The sequence below is a fragment of the Stegodyphus dumicola genome, chromosome 5 (genome assembly GCF_044657685.1).
Source record: "Stegodyphus dumicola isolate Sdum_Otavi_A_Nest chromosome 5, ASM4465768v1".
In the NCBI taxonomy this organism is placed as follows: domain Eukaryota; kingdom Metazoa; phylum Arthropoda; class Arachnida; order Araneae; family Eresidae; genus Stegodyphus; species Stegodyphus dumicola.
This window is the reverse complement of record NC_140772.1, coordinates 18,358,372-18,377,207: the sequence shown is the minus strand read 5'-3', so window position 1 is coordinate 18,377,207 and position 18,836 is coordinate 18,358,372. Positions and strand designations below refer to the sequence as shown.

Below are 18,836 nucleotides of genomic sequence, written 5' to 3'. Positions count from 1 at the left end.
TTGTACAAAGTGTAGTTAACTTTATAATAACTATATATGAATAAAAAGCGAAATATTTAGCTTATGTGTAGTATCCATACACGATGGAAAATTCTCAGGATTTATTTATGCATGACAAGTAAAACTTGTATGAAGGATCATGTGCTAGATGCATACAAATACCATGGTAACATTACTCTCTGTACAGATGCATTATGTATAGAAATTATATACATATTGTAAAAATATTTATTCATGGATTTAGATACTTTCACTTAATTTACATATGCTCTCAGAATTTAAATGATATTGTAGATTAGTTCGCAGCAATAATTAATCATTTATTTGTATGCAATTAAAATTTCATAATTTAAATTTTAATTAACTTTAAATTTGCTTTTTACGAATAGAGAATGTTTGTTAAATTCAAATTTCATTCCTTGCAGCAAATGCGCAAGAGAATTATTTAAATTTAATTTAACTTTACTATTTATTCTTATAAACTACATACATATATTTTTCACTACCTTGCATGTCTGATGTATGTATTACATCGACATCAACATGTAAAGTAGCAAAAAACACTTCATTTAACTCTTGACTAATACTTCAAACTTTGCAAGTTTTTGTCCTCAGCTTTGACAGTTGATATTTCCTTAGAGTGAATTTTGATCTTATTACATATCAGATGTATCAGGTCCTTATTCAATATTTACATATTTAGACATTTAAGGTAATTTGAAAAATATGATTGCCAAAACTCTAGTAGTAATAAGCATCAGTCCCTTATTAAGTGATCACAATTTAAATCCACAAACATGTATGTATAGTAGGAATAAATAAATACATCAAGATGTTAGCTGGTCTTCATGATGTAGAGTAGCAGTAGCAGTATTTATAATATAAATTAAAGCTATAGTTAAAAGTTAAGAGAAAAATCTTTAAAAAAAGTAAGGGGAAAAAATGAGAAGAGGAGGGGGAGTAAAAAGAAAAATGAAAACTATTAAGACTGATTTTGAATTCTGTGGTGAAGAATATTTCTAATATTTTTGGGCACCATATAGGCAGCTGTAAATCTGTACTTCTTACGTATAAATTAAATACAGTCAAAAGTCTTTAATCCGGATTCGTCGAGACATCGGTGATTCCGGATTATCAGTTTTTCCAGATTATAGATCATCAGTTTAAATCTGATAAGATGGCACGCAGAAATTATAAAATTAAAAATATGAAACCGTAATTTATGAAATAAAGAGCAATTATGATCTAAAGGGTATCAAAATTTACAAAAAAAAAGCTTAATATTTATTTGTTTACTTTATTAAACATTTCTTTCAATGGGCACATGTGTAAAGCATACATTATGCATATTCGAAATTAGAAAATTGCAACCAGAAAACTATTTGATTTGTATTCGTGATATGTATAATGACGAGGAATTTGATTTAAATCATATCAAAGACAGAGTACATCGAGATGAAATACTACATTATAAGCCGAAATTATAAGCAGAATAAAATAAAAACATCTGCCCTGAAGATAAGGATAGTGCTAACAGATAAACTTCCAGTTCATTATGCGCCGCGATGTCAACCCCCCCCCCCCGGATAATAATAAGCCGGATCCAATTAGAAGATTAAGGAAAAACGCAATCTGCAACATTATTTGAAATAGATAATTAGATAATTTTAGCTTAGCTTATACCGAGAGTTATACATTAAATGCGCATGCATAAAGGTATTATGTGCATGCGTAAATGCATTATGCGTTTGTGTATGCGCAGTAAGTTTGTAGCTTTGAGGTCCGGATTATAGATCATTCCGGATTATGGACATCTGGATTAAAGACTTTTGACTGTATTTTTATATTATGTTCCGTTTGGAGTATACTGTGTTTTATTTTTTATGTTTGTTTAAAATAAGGTTAGATTCAGCTTTAGATTGGCACTGGTTTGTAAGAAAATTATATGCATTTTGAAGAAGATGGTCAAGAAGTCCCTTTTCTTCAAAGTACAGAAATATTCTGCCACTTCATGATTTGAATTATTTGGATTATGTTAAAGTATACCTTTTTTTAAGGGTAAGAATGCCTTTATGAGAAAAAAAACTAACTGATATGCACATTATACATGGAGAAAACCATGGAAATTCCCATGCAGCCGGCCTGTTTGTTGAAACTTGAGCCCAAGTCATACTACTAGCATTCAGCAATTTTAATACTCAACCTCTGGTAGACTTAGATTGAATTTCTTATGGCAAAATACACTTGTACTATATGCTTACAGGGATGGGTGTCTTTTGTGGAGGGTTTCCTAAGAAAAACTGGTTCATATTTATGTCACATAAGGGGAAGAAAACATGAAAACTCCCATGTAATCAGCCCATTCACTGGATGTGCACCTAGATCAAACTCTGAATGTTCAGCGATCTTATGTGCTCGGCTGCTGGTGGCTGCTGCTTGATGAAAAGAGGCATAGTGCTTGTGTCCACTATAGGTGTTTCATATGAAACCAGTGACAGTCTGAGATTAGATTTTGCCTTGATTTACCTTTGAAACTACCATTGCTTTTCTTCTGTATATTTTATACTTGCATTCTAAAATTTCTTTTTCTTTCACAGGTATCCAGCTTCTGTTTTTGTGGGAGATACTTTCTGCTATTTTGCTGGGATGACATTTGCAGTCGTAGGCATTTTAGGGCATTTTAGCAAAACCATGCTACTGTTCTTCATTCCCCAGATTATTAATTTTCTATTTTCCTGCCCACAATTATTTCATTTTGTGCCATGTCCTCGTCACAGGCTGCCTAGGTAAAGCACATTCATATTTTTAGAAATTATCACTACGTCTTTATGTTAAACATTTTTAACATAAATAATTCGTTGCTTTTTCTCATACATGATATTCAGAAAAAGCTGCTGCATGCTACGTTTTCAAACCACCTGTGTATTTAAATATTTCCTTAAATATCTATTCTAGGTATAATTACAAAATTTCATAATTTTATCGTAATACTTTATAGATTTCAGTCATTGCTTACAAGGTGTGACACAAAAAAAAAAAAAAAAAAAAAAAAAAAAGAGAGTAAATGTGTAATTTGAAAACAGAATGGAGTTGGCTACAACTGTTTTGGTGACGTCATGCCACACGCCTCCTCTATCCATGCGGCCAGTTTCGACTTAACCAACCATACTAGTGGGGAATACTGTGTCATTGAGTGAACACATGCAACTGCCATTCTGCCCAAAAAATGTCTAATGTAAAAACCGAACAGTGAATCAATATGAAGTTTCTTGTGAAGCTTAAGAAATCAGCCACGGAGGAAACATTTCAAATGTTAACCAAAGCTTATAAAAATGAAACTTTGTCTTATGCGCATGTGTTTGAATGGCATAAGTCGTTTCATGGTGAAGAGACAATGTGGAAGATGGTGAACATGCTGGGTGCCTCTTTGGGCTCATAGCACACCCAAAGGGGCACCTATCATGTTTATCATCATTGAATGGATTCCCAGTGGTCAGACTGTTAACCAATACTACTACTACACTGAAGTATTAAAAAGACTTCATGAAAAATTAGGGAAAAAAAGGCTATAGTTGTGAAGTGATGGATGGCTGTTGCACCAGGACAATGCACCCCCTCACACAGCCCTAACTGTTAAGCAGTTTCTGACCGGCAAAAACATTGTGATAGGGCATCCTCCTTATTCACCTGATTTTTTCCCATGCGACTTTTTTATTTTCTAAAGTTAAATCTTACTTAAAGGGAACCAATTTTACTTCAGCTGAAGAAGTTCATGCAAAAACAGAGAATCTCCTGAAGGGCTTTCTAAAAACCTCATTCCAGAACTGTTACCAGCAATGGCAGCACCGAATGCAGAAGTGTGCGAAAGAAGGGAACTACTTTGAAGGTGATAATGTCTTAGAGAACTGATTCTATAAGTACAATGATCTATTGGACCAGTCTCTTTTGTGTGTGTGTCACATCTTGTATATCAAACATGAGATAGGTAAGTCGGTGTAATAAAATGGAATCATAATTTGAGCAACTCTGCAGTAGGAAGAAAGAATTCTTTAAATTTCAAATTTAATAAATTTATTATAATTCCTTGAATTTATTTCAGTTTATGCAAAAGTATTTATATAAGTGTGTGTGTTTGTCATATACTTATGTGTTTAACTGAAAATTAGATGTATCAGGATCATTAAAACATCATTTAATCAGTATTGTTGGCTACTGTTCTATACTACACTTACAGTTACATGTTTTAAATTGCAGTTACATATATGACATCTTATTTTTAACAGAAATAAAAATATAATAATCAGTACTACCAATGAGTAACATAGGCATGGCCATTTGCAAAATTCGGTGACACAACAACTGTTTCGAAAGTATCTGAACATACAACACATATGTTATTCTGTTTGATACAGGAAACATTATAAGTACTTCTAAATTTGGAGTGTTCTTACCAATCTCAGATTCATTCTCTTCAGGATTTTCAATATCATGCCTTTCGTTCTGATAACTATTTTTTTACTGTGAAACCTTTTAAGTTTTTCCTTTTAAAATACATCTTTTGATTTTTTTAGAAGGTAACCAGAAATTTTTTGCAATTTATTATTATCAGAAAGAGACATACAGCAGATGGTACTCAAGGTATTAGGTCTCAAGTAATTTCCATCAGCTTCCAGTACCCATTTCCAACATTCCTGCAGTTGAGTAACACCATGGGATAAAACTCTGAAATTTTAAAAGCAAAGGAGTCCATGAGTACATGTTGCAGGTCTACCTTATTGTTAAAGGATTTCTCATGGAAGTGGTTGTCCAGAGAAGGGAATAGCAAGTAATTTGTAAGCACTTGTTCTAATGAGCACAGTGTCTCCTACCTGAGTTGCTGAATGATATCCATGATTGTCCTTGCCATATGGGATGTTGTATTGTTGGGGAGGTAGAACACACCTATGCAATTAACCATTTGAGCTAGGGAATTTGACGCTTGTAAGATCCTTAAAAAGACAGGTGTTGGAGTGTGTATTTTGTTCTCCCCCTCTTTCAATGAGTCTCTTGCTGTTTGCAAAAATAGCCCTTTTCGGTAATTTGATAAGAGTTGCATTTACTTAAATGAAAGGGAAATGCAGAGATTGTTGACTAAACTGCTAAATGCTTTTCCATATGGAGGGAAGATTTTAAAATGCTGTTGATTCCCAATCAGACTACTCAGTGGTATGCAGAAGAGATGTGTAGCTTTCTTCCTTATAAGTATTTTGTCTGAATGGATAAATAATAGTTTTAATCTACCTTATCAAATTAAGTGTCTTTATAAAGAATTAATTTGATTATATTTTTATTTTAAAGTTATATTTTTAAAATTCCTCTATGTTTTGTTCATTTTATAAATATTTTAAATCTTTTTAATTTATCAGTTCTCCATCTCACTTTTTTAATACCTCTTAATTTTTTATTGATTTCATGAATTTATTAAAAACATTCATGGCTTGGTAAACCAAAAGAACACCATGCAGAAGTTGCAGTAAACAGAAAAGTTAGTCATATTTCCTTATAATTTTAAATTTTTTATATCCACTGGAAGAAGTAAAAGAAAATGCTTGGTACATAACTTTTAATTAAAAAAGTTTATGTCGTTATCAAATTTCTTTTCTTATAAAAATCATATTTATTTTAGTGTTAGTAGTTTAGTTCGTTATATTTTAGCTCCTTTTGTGGCTGCCTGTATGTGTGTGCACGTGAACCTATTTTAAACTTACGAAGCATGGTCATTATACAATATTACTTTAAATTATTATTTTCTTTTAATTTAAAAGGTATCCATCTAAAATTCTACCACTTATAGCAGTGGTGGCGAACCTTTTTGGGCTGTATGCCCAAAATGGAATGGCTGCATGCCATTCCATTTAAGATATTAAATTAGAATTATTCATAAGTCACTTCAAAATGCTTAGATCTGAAAACTGGAATCTATTTAACAATGAAAGTATTAAAACTCGCCGGCAGTCTGCAATAAATTTAAATTCATTTAGCAAACATTAGCTGCTTCAACTTTGGCATATTCTGTGCCATGTAACAAGTAATATATTTGGCACAAACAACTGAAATGTCTTAAATTGGGTCAGTAAATATGTATATCATTTCTATGGCAATATATGAAAATCTTCTGTCTGGGCTTAGGCCCTATGCCATTGGCATTATGCAATAACAAGTAAGTGAAACATTCAAGAACAGGCTAAAACACTTATTTAAATTACGTACTATCATTTTATTGTGATTATTGATTAAGGAAGTAATATTTTAGGCATATGCTGGCTGATGACCCTCTGTGTGCCGACTGTGGCATGCATGCTATAGGTTTGCCGTCACTGACTTATAGCAATATCTGTAGGACAATGTTATATTTTGAAAGAATATTTAAAAACATTTCCATTTTGTAACACATATTTGTTTTAAATAGGTAATTTGCTTTCATTTTGTTTATTAATTTTACAATTTCTAGCTAGTAAATTGTGAGCAACGTTTGACTGTTATTTTATCCTTTAAGTTTCTATATAATATCATTTCTATATAATATATTCTATATAATATCATATATCTTCTACTTCTTATAAGGCACAATAAAGAAACTGACTTAATGGAAACTAGTTCTGTGATATTTAAACCAAAGTCTCTGTCCTTCCTGGGAAAACTGTGTTTATCCATTGCCAGAAATTTTCATCTTGTGAATTATAATGAAAAAATTCAAGGTGATGAAGTCATTGCTGAGTGTACCAATTTTACTCTTATTAATTTCACCTTGAAAGTTGCTGGTCCAACCTATGAAAAAGTTCTTACAAAATATTTGCTTACAATTCAGGTAAGTGTTTTGCTTTAATTATATAATTATTAAATATTTTGTTTTAAAATAATCAGCGGTCATTAGCAATGATAATCTATTTTAATAGACTGAATTAGTGATTAAAATTATATATGATATTAAGAATTATATTATTCTAATAATCAAAGTAGTTAAATAAAAAAAATTTAATACATCATAAATTGTAAGTAGATACTTATTTCTATATTAAAGTCTGAAATGTGAAATGAAAATGTGAATTCAATAAAAATTCTTTCTGCTTCTTGTTAATACTGGCTTTATATTTTGTGTTCAATTTACTAGTAAATGCTATTCTTCAGTTTCATATCCGGTTCGAATCCCACGAACGGGCTGGCTGCATGGGTGTTTTTGTGGTTTTCCCAATGTGTAACGTGTATACGAGCCAGTTTCCCTTAAAAAGTCCTCCATGAATTCAACCCTCCCCTTGGGCAGATAGCCCTTGAGGCTTTGCCGTAATTAAAATAACCTAACCTCAGTTTCATATCCAACAGCTCCCAATTGTTACTAATGGGGATGGCGCTTATGGTTAATTTGAATACAGTTAAGAAACTGCAAGGAGAAATAGCCTATAATGTAATTAATATGGAAATAATATTAACAGTTTACCTGTGTTTTCAAGCAATTTAGTCTTTACAGAAGTTTATTTAATTATGTAAATTAAGTCAGTATTCAAAATAAAAAGAACACTGTAAATAATAGAAGAAAGAGAATTAAATGACTTAAAGACCAATATTTACAAAGAACTTGAACCGAGTTCGAACTTATGTAATAAACAGTTGATTAGAATTTTTTGTTGTTTATTCTTCAATATTAATATATTCTGAATTATGCACAAGTAATTTATGTACTGTTGTGAATACAAATAAAAATGACTTCCAGATATTCTGACATTCTCTATTGTCACTCACTTTTTTTTTTTTTTTTTTTTTTTTTTTTTCATTTTTATATTTTTTTCAGAAACAGTTTTGTTTTGCACTGGATAGTTTATGATATTAATTTTTTCATCATCATACTAAGCTTCAGGGCTTGGTTTAGCTACTCCTAGTTAATTTTTTAATTTACCTCATGTTGTTTCCTTAATCAGTATATTTATCATATTTATAATGAGTCTCTTTTTAAACATAAAATATGCCTTTTTTGTTATGTAGAGCAATAATTGTATGGAGTAATGATTTAAAATTGAACAAAATTCAGCTTCAGAGTGGCATTGGTTTTGTAGAAGGTTTTACATATTGAGAGAATTTAATAGATTCTCCTATTTCATGGAGCAAAAGTATTCTTTGTCATATATGTGCAAAACTTGAATTTAAAAAAGAAAAAGGGGAGAAAGGATGAAAAAAAAAAAGGAATAATAAGGGAAGCAACAGTTCTAGTGAAATCTGTTGAATAAATAAAAACAAAAAGATTTTTAAAAATGAGATACAGTCAAAAGTCGTTAATCCAGACTTGTCGGGACTTCGGCGATTCCGGATTATCGATTTTTCCGGATTATAGATCATCAGTTTAAATCTGGTAAGATGGCATGCAGAAATTCTAAAATTAAAAATATGAAACCGTAATTTATGAAATAAAGAACAATTATGATCTAAGGGTATCAAAATTTACAAAAAAAAAGCTTAATATTTATTTGTTTACTTTATTAAACATTTCTTTCAATGTAAGTTGTTTAAGTTGCTTCGTTTTATGTGATAATACTTTCTCTTTAATTCAATAAACAGACATAATTTTTTGTTCAATTACAAAGTTCCGCTGTTCAAGTCCCGTTAATTGCTGTGCCGAGAATATCGACTAACTTGTCAATCGAAATTTTTTCGTTTTCACTAACCTCTCTGTCAGATTATTCATGTCTTTATCCATTTTTTGTAGCAATTCCACTTTTTGTTTGATGGACATCGAAACATACTTTCGTTTTGTACGATCCTTTGGGAGCTCCAGAATCGGAAAATCTATTTGACATAATCGAAAGTTCAAGTTTGCTTTTATAGTATTGCTCTTACAGTCTGCAAAAAATAATAAGCCGGATCCAATTCGAAAATTAAGGAACAATGCAATCATCAACATTAACTGAAATAGATAATTAGATAATTTTAGCTTATACCGTCCGTTATACATAAAACGTGCACGCGAAAACGTATTCTGCACTTGCGCACACGCAAATGCGCAGTCGTAAGAGGTCTTACGCGCACGCGTAAACGCCTATGCGCATGTGTCAACGCGGCACATGCGCAGAAAGTTTTTGGCTTTGAGGTTCGGATTATAGATCATTCCGGATTATGGGTGTCCGAATTAACAACTTTTGACTGTATAACCTTTTTAAGTCAGTATATTGTTAAGCATTGATTTGGTTAAAGATTTGAAAATATAATAATTTTATTGCTATTGTATAAGTCTGGTCTAGCTGCCTGAACTTTGTCATTTATTGACAAGCATTTTGCTTTCTGCAGTTCAAATTATTCCAGCAAATTTTTCAATATTCCATCCATGTAGTAATTCCTCCTTCCTTATCTTGCTTCACTTTTCAAGTTTTATTAGTCTCCTCATTATGGATGTCCTTGCTATGTTTTGTGGATTGGATCTTGTTCCTGTTATTAGATCAACCTAATGATTTAGTTAATTCTTGATTTAATTTATGACTATTGACTAAATGGTTAAATGAGTCATCAGCACTTTGTATGATTTAATCAAGACAAAGGATCATAATGCTTTAATTTAATATAAATGAACCATATTTCTTCTGTCATAGCAGTAGGATGTTTCATTTCTGTTTCCATTTCTTGTTTCTTTTGACAGTTTTTAAACGTTCTTGAAAGAACCTGGAGTGGAATAAAGTAAATATTTAAAAGCTAACAAATCTTGGTGAATGTGAAAAACTCTTAAAAAAATTCTGATGTTGGAACGTAAGAAGTCTTTGTGAATTAAAAATTATTAAAGAACCAAAAATTATTATTTATGAAAGCTTTTTTAAAATTTTTATTCATAGAAGATGATAATTTCATAAGGAAAAAAGACTTGTCCTAGCTTAGCTGAAATGCATTATTGCTAAAAGTTTTATAAATTTCCCAAGAATTAAAAATCTGAAATATAGTTTTTAATGACTGAAGAAATTTTGTTTCAAGAAGAGAAAATAATATGGAAGCTGAAATTTGTATGAAATCGAAAATGAAGTTTTATTTAAATAGTACAAATTGCCAAATATTTTCTCTTTGATTTCAGTTTCCTCCGAGTTTAGTTCAACTTTGTTGAAGTGGCGAATGCAGTAGAAGTATTTGATTGAAAGTTATAGTATTTTGTTGAAAAAAGGAAAAGGTCAGGCTTGAAATGGGTGTTTTTTTTTTTTTTTTTTTTTTTTTTTTTTTTTTTTTTTTTTTTTACATCCAAGAATTTAAATTTGTGTTTTTTATTCTTTTTATTCTACCAATAAGAAATTACTGAAGACTTAAGTTCCTCCTATATAACATATCATATGTTACATAATTATGTATTAAGGAGATTACGTATTAAGGATTTGTAGGTTTATTCTGTATATGCAAAAGTACTTTAAAAAAAAATTTTATAAATACTGAATGAATGAAAATTTCAACCTCATTTCTCTTCTTTTGACTAAATACCTAAACTTCCACATCAACCATTATACCTCTACGACATTCAGCTTCATAACAATGTTTATAATACTGATTCAGAAGTCAAACAACAAAAATCAGCGTTAATTCACAAAATTTTCACAGGACTAGTTTCGATGGTTTTACCGAACCATCATCTTCAGCTGCAAAACCGCAAATGAACAAGATAGGAAATAATGTTTAGATAAGATAAGAAAGCCTGGACAAGAATAAGCAAGTGGCGCCATCTGTTGGCGAAACCAGAACTAAAACATAATTTCTCTAAAAGCCGAAGGCAAATTTGGATTGGAATTAGGATCGTTAACTGGAACAGAAAGATTTTTATGAATGTGAAATGCCTCTAGAAAATCCAGTTCTCCAATGGAAGATGTTTTTTGAATAATTTTGGCAGCAGAAAAATTGAAAGTGTGATTTTCGGACCAACAATGTTGAGCAACAAAAGACTTCTGTGTTTCCTTTTTTCTAACATATGCCTCATGTTCTTTGACGCGAAATTTTAAGGCTCTCTTAGTTTGGCCAATGTAAATTAAACCACACCGGCAACGGTGTGGTTTAATTTACATTGTTGAACATTGAGAAGTTGAGTACATTGAGTACATGAGAAGAACATTGAGTAATTTACATTGAGAAGTTGGAACGTTCCAACTTCTATACTCAAGGACCCCATTCCGGATATGAATTCCTGGGGTATTTATAGGATTCCTTGCCAGTGCGGTTTAATTTACATTGGCCAAACTAAGAGAGCCTTAAAATTTCGCGTCAAAGAACATGAGGCATATGTTAGAAAAAAGGAAACACAGAAGTCTTCTGTTGCTCAACATTGTTGGTCCGAAAATCACACTTTCAATTTTTCTGCTGCCAAAATTATTCAAAAAACATCTTCCATTGGAGAACTGGATTTTCTAGAGGCATTTCACATTCATAAAAATCTTTCTGTTCTAGTTAACGATCCTAATTCCAATCCAAATTTGCCTTCGGCTTTTAGAGAAATTATGTTTTAGTTCTGGTTTCGCCAACAGATGGCGCCACTTGCTTATTCTTGTCCGGGCTTTCTTATCTTATCTAAACATTATTTCCTATCTTGTTCATTTGCGGTTTTGCAGCTGAAGATGATGGTTCGGTAAAACCATCGAAACTAGTCCTGTGAAAATTTTGTGAATTAACGCTGATTTTTGTTGTTTGACTTCTGAATCAGTATTTATTCGGCGTGTTATTGTGTCTTAATGTTTATAATGTTAGACCAAGCTGCAATGGAACTTTGAATGGTCAGCAATAAAGTTATTGTTTATTTGTGCTAATTATAAAGTTGAATGATTTCATTTTTTACTTTTAAATTGCACACTGTTAGTTTGCTCATGTTTTTTAACCAATAGAAAGTAAAAATGGAATTTATAAGATTGTAATGTTTGTTCATTGAAGTTTTCCACATTCACCAAAATTTATCATCTTTAATATTTGATCTGAACTTTAATCAAGTTTTTCCCAAATTGTACAGAAGCCTTATAATTTTTTAAAATCTTTTCATTCGTATATTCATTTAAGACATGGCACTTAAATTTTTGCATTGTTCATTATCTCATTTTATTTTGTTTATTTAATTAGCATATATTTGTAGCAGTCTGATTTTAAATACCTTGTGGGTTTTTCCATAAAATTAATGCCTGTCTAAGGATGAATTTTTCATGATTTTAAATTTCAAAGTAGTAGGTTTCTCTTTCATATATATTTTAATGGTACAGTCAAAAGTCGTTAATTCGGACACCCATAATCCGGAATGATCTATAATCCGGACCTCAAAGCTCCAAACTTACTGCGCATGCGTCGCATTGACGCATGCGCATAAGAGGCTGCGAGTATGCGTGTGCGCATGCCCAAAATACGTTTACGAGTGCACGTTTAATGTACAACGGATGGTATAAGCTAAGCTAAAATTATCTAATTATCTATTTCAGTTAATGTTGCAGATTGCGTTGTTCCTTAATCTTCGAATTGGATCCGGCTTATTATTTTTTGCAGACTGTTAGAGCAATTTTATAAAAGTAAGCTTGAACTTTCGATTATGTCAAATAGAATTTCCAATATATATTTACTAATATGTAAAGGATCTACAAAGCAAAAGTATGTTTCGAAGACCATTAAACAAAAAGTGAATTGCTGCAAAAAATGGATAAAGGCATATCCTTTGTTTATCTAAGCATTCCGAAATCTGTTTATCAATTTCACGCTGCTCTGCGGCAGGGGGACGCCGCGGCGTGCAATGAATTGGAAGTTGATCTGTCAGCACTATCTTTATCTTTAGGGCAGATGTTTCTATTTTATTTGACTTATAATTCCTTACTAAATGTGGTATTTCATCTCGATGTACTCTGTCTTTGATATGATTTAAATCAAATTCCTCGTCATTATAATTCGCTTCTGATAGCGAAGAAAGTAAAGTAAACAAATAAATATTAAGCTTTTTTTTGTTAATTTTGATACCATTTAGATCATAATTGTTCTTTATTTCATAAATTACGGTTTCATATATTTAATTTTATAATTTCTGCATACCATCTTACCAGATTTAAACTGATGATCTATAATCCGGAAAAATCGATAATCCGGAATCGCCAAAGTCCCGACAAGTCCGGATTAATGACTTTTGACTGTATTTTATTAATACATTTTAAAAGTAGTGGGGCAAAAAATATTATTAAATAATTGTAGATAAATAACAGCGGGCTAACTTCTATAATGCTCATGCCTGAGTAGTAAAATCTGTGCTACTGAAATATACATGAATGTGTACTGTTTGGTTACTAGCTATATGTTTTTATAAACTTCTCAAGACATCTCAAGAAAGAAATATTCAAATTTTAAGTTATATTCATTTTTCTAAAAAATGATTATTTTGGCCAGTATTTATCCGAATAAAACTGGCATTATTAATAATAATGTTTACTCTAAAAGTGTAACTGAATTATTGCATTGATCTCAAGAACAACCCTTATGACATAGTATTTCCAGGTGCTCAAAATTTTCTTATAATAAAACATCCTAATTTCTTAATTAAACATTTTATATATAAACTTAAGCTTATAAAGCTGTAAACTTGTTTTTTCTTTATGTGCAGTTTAATTCAGTGCTAATAATTTTAACTTTTTCTTTATTTAGGTGCTGTGCACATGTATTGCTTTTTGTATCAGATATGGACTTTCTCGTGTGTTTTATGATGTATGAACAAATTTTGCTCATTTGTGTGATTTATATGTAAGAAGATCATATTGTTGATCAAAGTGAAAATGATTATTAAGTTCTGTAAAATTAAGTCATTTGTTATGAGTATGATTACTTTTGTTGTTTGTCAGTATTTTTGTATGAAAATGAAGCTTTTTTTTTTTTTTTTTTTTTTTTTTTTTTTTTTTTTTTTTTGTGTGTGTGTGTGAATCATATTATAAATGTTTTATCATTTTCTTTCAGAGATTTAATAAAAGCAAATCTTTGTACTATTTTCAGAATTGCCAGTTCTTCCTTTATTACTGTTTTATACCTCTTAATGATTTTTATAATTAAATACTGCTTAATCCATGAATATATATAATTTGCAGTCATTTTTGGATGCAAACAAACAAAACTTCAATTTTTAGAAAATTTAGCATGGCAGTGTTTTATTATATAAATATGGAAAAAATACTAATTCATAAGTCAAACAACAAAAATCAGCGTTATATTTTCAAATTTTCACAGGACTAGTTTCGATGGTTTTACCGAACCACCATCATCAGCTGCAAAAAGCGCAAATGAACGAGATAATATATACTGCTCAGATAAGATAAGAAAACCTGGACAAAAAATATTCTAGTGGCGCCATATGTTGATGAAACCAGAACTAAAACATAATTTCTTTAAAGGCCGAAGGCAAAGATGGATTGGAATTAGGATCGTTAACTAGAACAGAAAGATTTTTTTTAATGTAAAATGCCTCTAGAAAATCCAGTTCTCCAATGGAAGTTTTTTTTTTTTTTTTTTTTTTCTGTTGTTGAATAATTTTGGCAGCAGAAAAACTGAAAGTGTGATTTTTGGGTCAGCAATGTTGGGCAACAGAAGACTTCTGTGTTTCCTTTTTCTTAACATATGCCTCATGTTCCTTGATGCGAAATTTTAAGGCTCTCTTAATTTGGCCAATGTGAATTAAACCACACTGGCATTAATTAATAATTGTTGTAGTTGTTAATTAAATAAAAGCTTGTAAATGCACATGCATTATGTCATACAGGCACTGCATGCCATTTTGTGAGATGGTTTCCATGCCTGTTGCACTCGGTCAATCAAATCAGCAACTGAGCATACTGGTTGGGATGATCCTGGATTTGACATCCAATCAAGTACCTTATGTGTTCAATGAATGAAAGATTGGGTGATCTAGCAGGCCAAGGCAACATCTCAACTCTTTGTAGGCACTTCTCTAACAGAATAACCTCATCCCCATGACACTATCTGATAGTAGTGTTATGGGGATGAGGTTATTCTGTTGGAAAATGCCCCTTAGAATATTGCCTAAGAATGGTACCATAACCTGTGCGGTCACTAGTCTGACGGACAGATGGGCTGTCAATGTGTGTCGGTTAACGAAGAAAGTGCTCCCTACTGTCCCATGAAATTGCTCATCAGACCATAACTCCTGATATATCTCCAGTGTGTCTATGTTGCAGATAACTTGGTTCTAAGTGCTCACCTTCTAAACCAACATACGACCATCCCTAGATCCACCAAGACAGGAACAGCTGTCATCTAAGAGCACAATATATCTCTACTGAGCTTTCCAATGAGCTTTAGCTTGACACCACCGAAGTCGCAGATGGCGGAGATTTTGAGTTATTGGTATAGTGGCTACAGGGTGTGTGGCTCAGAGTCCCTCAAATAATCAATTTGTTATGGTTTGCTATGCCTTTTAGTGCCAACAAAAGCTGGAATGTCTGCTTAAGACGCAGTGCGATCCGCCACGGATATGCGGCAGATACGCTGTCTTCCCATTGAGTGGTGTTATGTGAGCGGCCAGACCCCCCAGCTTTCTTAGACAATACCTTTCCGTGGCCACCTTACTGCCAACACACATGCACAGTGGATACATTCCTTGCCAAGTCTTTCTGCAATATCACGAAAAAAGAAAATCTATCTTCTCATAGCCCTGCTACACAGCTTCGTTCAAATTCAGTAAACTGGGGATACTGCCTTTTTCTCCTTAAAGGCGTTCCTTACTCAATTCTTGCTCACAAGGCCTAGTTCGGAAGATAAATAAAGTAAACAAAATTTACATGGCGCATTTAAAGCGAGCATGTTCATAAGGGGTGCTAACTAGCGACACACTTATTCATCTAGTGCGAAATTTAAGTAGACATTATCTTTCAGATGGGCAAACACATCATCCAAATTCCATTTATCATGCACAAATCCTTGACGTTAGAATTTCTTTTCCCATCAGTGTATATTATTTTTAAAGTGCCTTCTCAATGCTTTAAGTGATTTAATAACTGTCTTTCACGAATGACTCACTATCTTTTTTTGTGTAACAGATTTAATTACAAGAAATCAGATGTACATTTTTGACATCTGTTTAACACAGAAAAATGCTATGCAACTCATTTTTCTCAATTTCCATTATACTGGAAAGATACAGGGTGCGCCATAAATTCGTCATAAAAGAAGTAATGTTTGGAAAAAATGTCTGTTTGCACAAATATGATGAGGGACATTGGAATATTTTTTCCATGTATTAAAAAAAAAAAGATTCCAAAAGTAAATGATGATTGATCAAAAAAATTATTCGGAAAAAGGGTGCTCACACGTCATACTGAGACATTTTTATGCAAATCAGACTAGCAGTAAAACACCTGGCTGGGAATGAATTCATCATTCTATGCCGGGAACATACTGTCATCACCAGATCGATCGTTGGTGGTTAAACGTGAAGTGGCAGATCATCCTAGAGTGCGGACAGCTTCCATGTTGTACAGTGTGTCAGGGAAAAATTGGCAGCAGTGACATTAGCGGGAAGTTGAAATGCTCATGAAGTAGAAGATTAATGGGGATTCCGGAATCGAAGTATTCTGCACGGAATCTTGAATCTGCCAAAACACAGGCACTTCACCGGTTATTACCGGCAGATACAGATAAAAGAATATTGGCGCTGGCACAAATAGAATGTGGCCCACAATAGTTGCTGAACGTCATGTGGATTGATGAAGCCCACTTTTCACTGCACGTCCATACGCAAAATATTTGCATATGGGCGATGTCGAACCCTCGTAACTGCCTGATCAAGCCACTGCATTTTCCTCATGCGACTGTTTGCATCTTTCATTTCACTGTGTCTTTCATTCTCAGCCCTTTCTGTTTGAAGATGTTGTCCTATATCTGGCTGGGAAACTTGTACAGTCACTGCAAAACGTTATGTTACGCTTTTGCGTCACCATGTTGGGCATGCATTCCAGGAAAGATATGCGTTACCTGTCATCACCTTCATGCAGGATAGTGCTCCTCCCCAACATTGCACGTTAAGGAAAGATTTTCCTGTTGGAAATTTCACTGACGTTCGAGTCATAAGTCGATGTTGTAAGTTTAAGTTGCCATCACAATAACCAGCCTTGACCCCGGCAGATTTAATATTGGCGCTGGCACAAATAGAATGTGGCCCACAATAGTTGCAGAACGTCATGTGGATTGATGAAGCCCACTTTTCACTGCACGTCCATACGCAAAATATTTGCATATGGCCGATGTCGAACCCTCGCAACTGCCTGATCAAGCTACTGCATTTTCCTCTTGCGACTGTTTGCATCTTTCATTTCACTGTGTCTTTCATTCTCAGCCCTTTCTGTTTGAAGATGTTGTCCTATATCTGGCTGGGAAACTTGTACAGTCACTGCAAAACGTTATGTTACGCTTTTGCGTCACCATGTTGGGCATGCATTCCAGGAAAGATATGCGTTACCTGTCATCACCTTCATGCAGGATAGTGCTCCTCCCCCACATTGCACATTAAGGAAAGATTTTCCTGTTGGAAATTTCACTGACGTTCGAGTCGTAAGTCGATGTTGTAAGTTTAAGTTGCCATCACGATAACCAGCCTTGACCCCGGCAGATTTTTGATTGTGAGTATACTTAAAGCCTTGTGTAACTCGGGCATCCCAGCCATTTTGGTGGAACTGAAAAGATGACATTCCGTGGATCGTCTTTGGCATCGATGTCGACATGCTACACTCAGCTGCAATAGGCATAGTGATGCGCCTTATTTGCCTATACCTTGTGTTTGTGTTCATATAGAACTTATTTTTACTTTAAAATAAATGCACAGTTTCAGGTTATCATTATTTGTTTCACTGTCTATTTGTGTTTGTTTAATTCGCTAAAAACGTCTCAGTATGACGTGTGAGCACCATCTTTCGGTTACTTTTGAAATCATTTTTTTTCATTCATTCATTTTTTATTTATTTATTTATTTATTTTTACTTTTGAAATCATCAGTGATAAATAGATATGAAAAATGTATGCAGTGAGCGCTCTCTTTCTGTTACGTTTGGAATTGATCATTATTCGCACAAACCGAAATTTTTTCTGAACCTATTTTTTTATTATGAATTTCTGAAGTTTGTACTAATTTATGACACAGCCTGTACATATTGAAAAATAATTCTGAAAGCCTGAAAAATAATTCTGTTCATAAATGAAGATAAAAATAACAAAAAAGCTGTACACTTTGAGGTTTGACTGGTCTTTAGTTTTGGATTTCATAAGTTCTACATGCATTTTGGGGGCAAATCCTAGTATTTTCCATAGTGCGGCGGTAAAAGTCCGAATAATGTTTCCATTTTAGTCTTTTACCAAACCATTTCGGTAAATGTCAATAATAATCAATGCCTGTCAACAAAATGTCATTTTATTTGTACGTGAAGAAAATGTTCATAAAATAAATGGAGTTATTATTCAGATTTTGTATTGAATATTATCAAACAATAACTAAATTTATTTGTTAAAGCAAAGTTAATTTTTATAACTTTTTTAATTACGAAGTATATAGGGTGATTTAATGGGCATAGCCAGTGAGGTGCAGGGAGATGCACTTCCCCTATTTTCTATCTCGTTTACTCAGATATTAACGTACATATATCACTCTACAAAGAATTCAAAAACCCCTGCGTCCAAAATTTTAATCTTTTCATAACCTTATGATGTATTTTCTCCCTCCTTTCAGCATGCCTTCGTGGTGTAACGGTAGCACACTCTGCGCGTATTCGAAAGGACCAGGCTCGAGTCCCTGCGAGGGCATTACTCATTTTTCGTGTCTTCCGCTTCAAAATAATATAATGATT

General features: G+C 32.7%; 1 protein-coding gene across 2 annotated transcripts in view; it reads left to right on the top strand.

Annotated features, from left to right (window-relative positions):
* The window catches only part of Alg7 (Alg7 dolichyl-phosphate N-acetylglucosaminephosphotransferase), a 43,819-nt gene extending 25,364 nt beyond the window's left edge, over positions 1-18,455 (top strand). For both annotated transcript variants that reach the window (XM_085816477.1, XM_085816476.1), the window contains exons 6-8: positions 2,598-2,786; positions 6,604-6,847; positions 13,642-18,455. In XM_085816477.1, coding sequence (XP_085672603.1) covers positions 2,598-2,786; positions 6,604-6,847; positions 13,642-13,707 — 499 coding nt within the window. In that variant the 3' untranslated portion in view covers positions 13,708-18,455. The remainder of the gene's footprint in view (positions 1-2,597; positions 2,787-6,603; positions 6,848-13,641) is intronic.
* Positions 18,456-18,836: the final 381 nt, after the last annotated feature.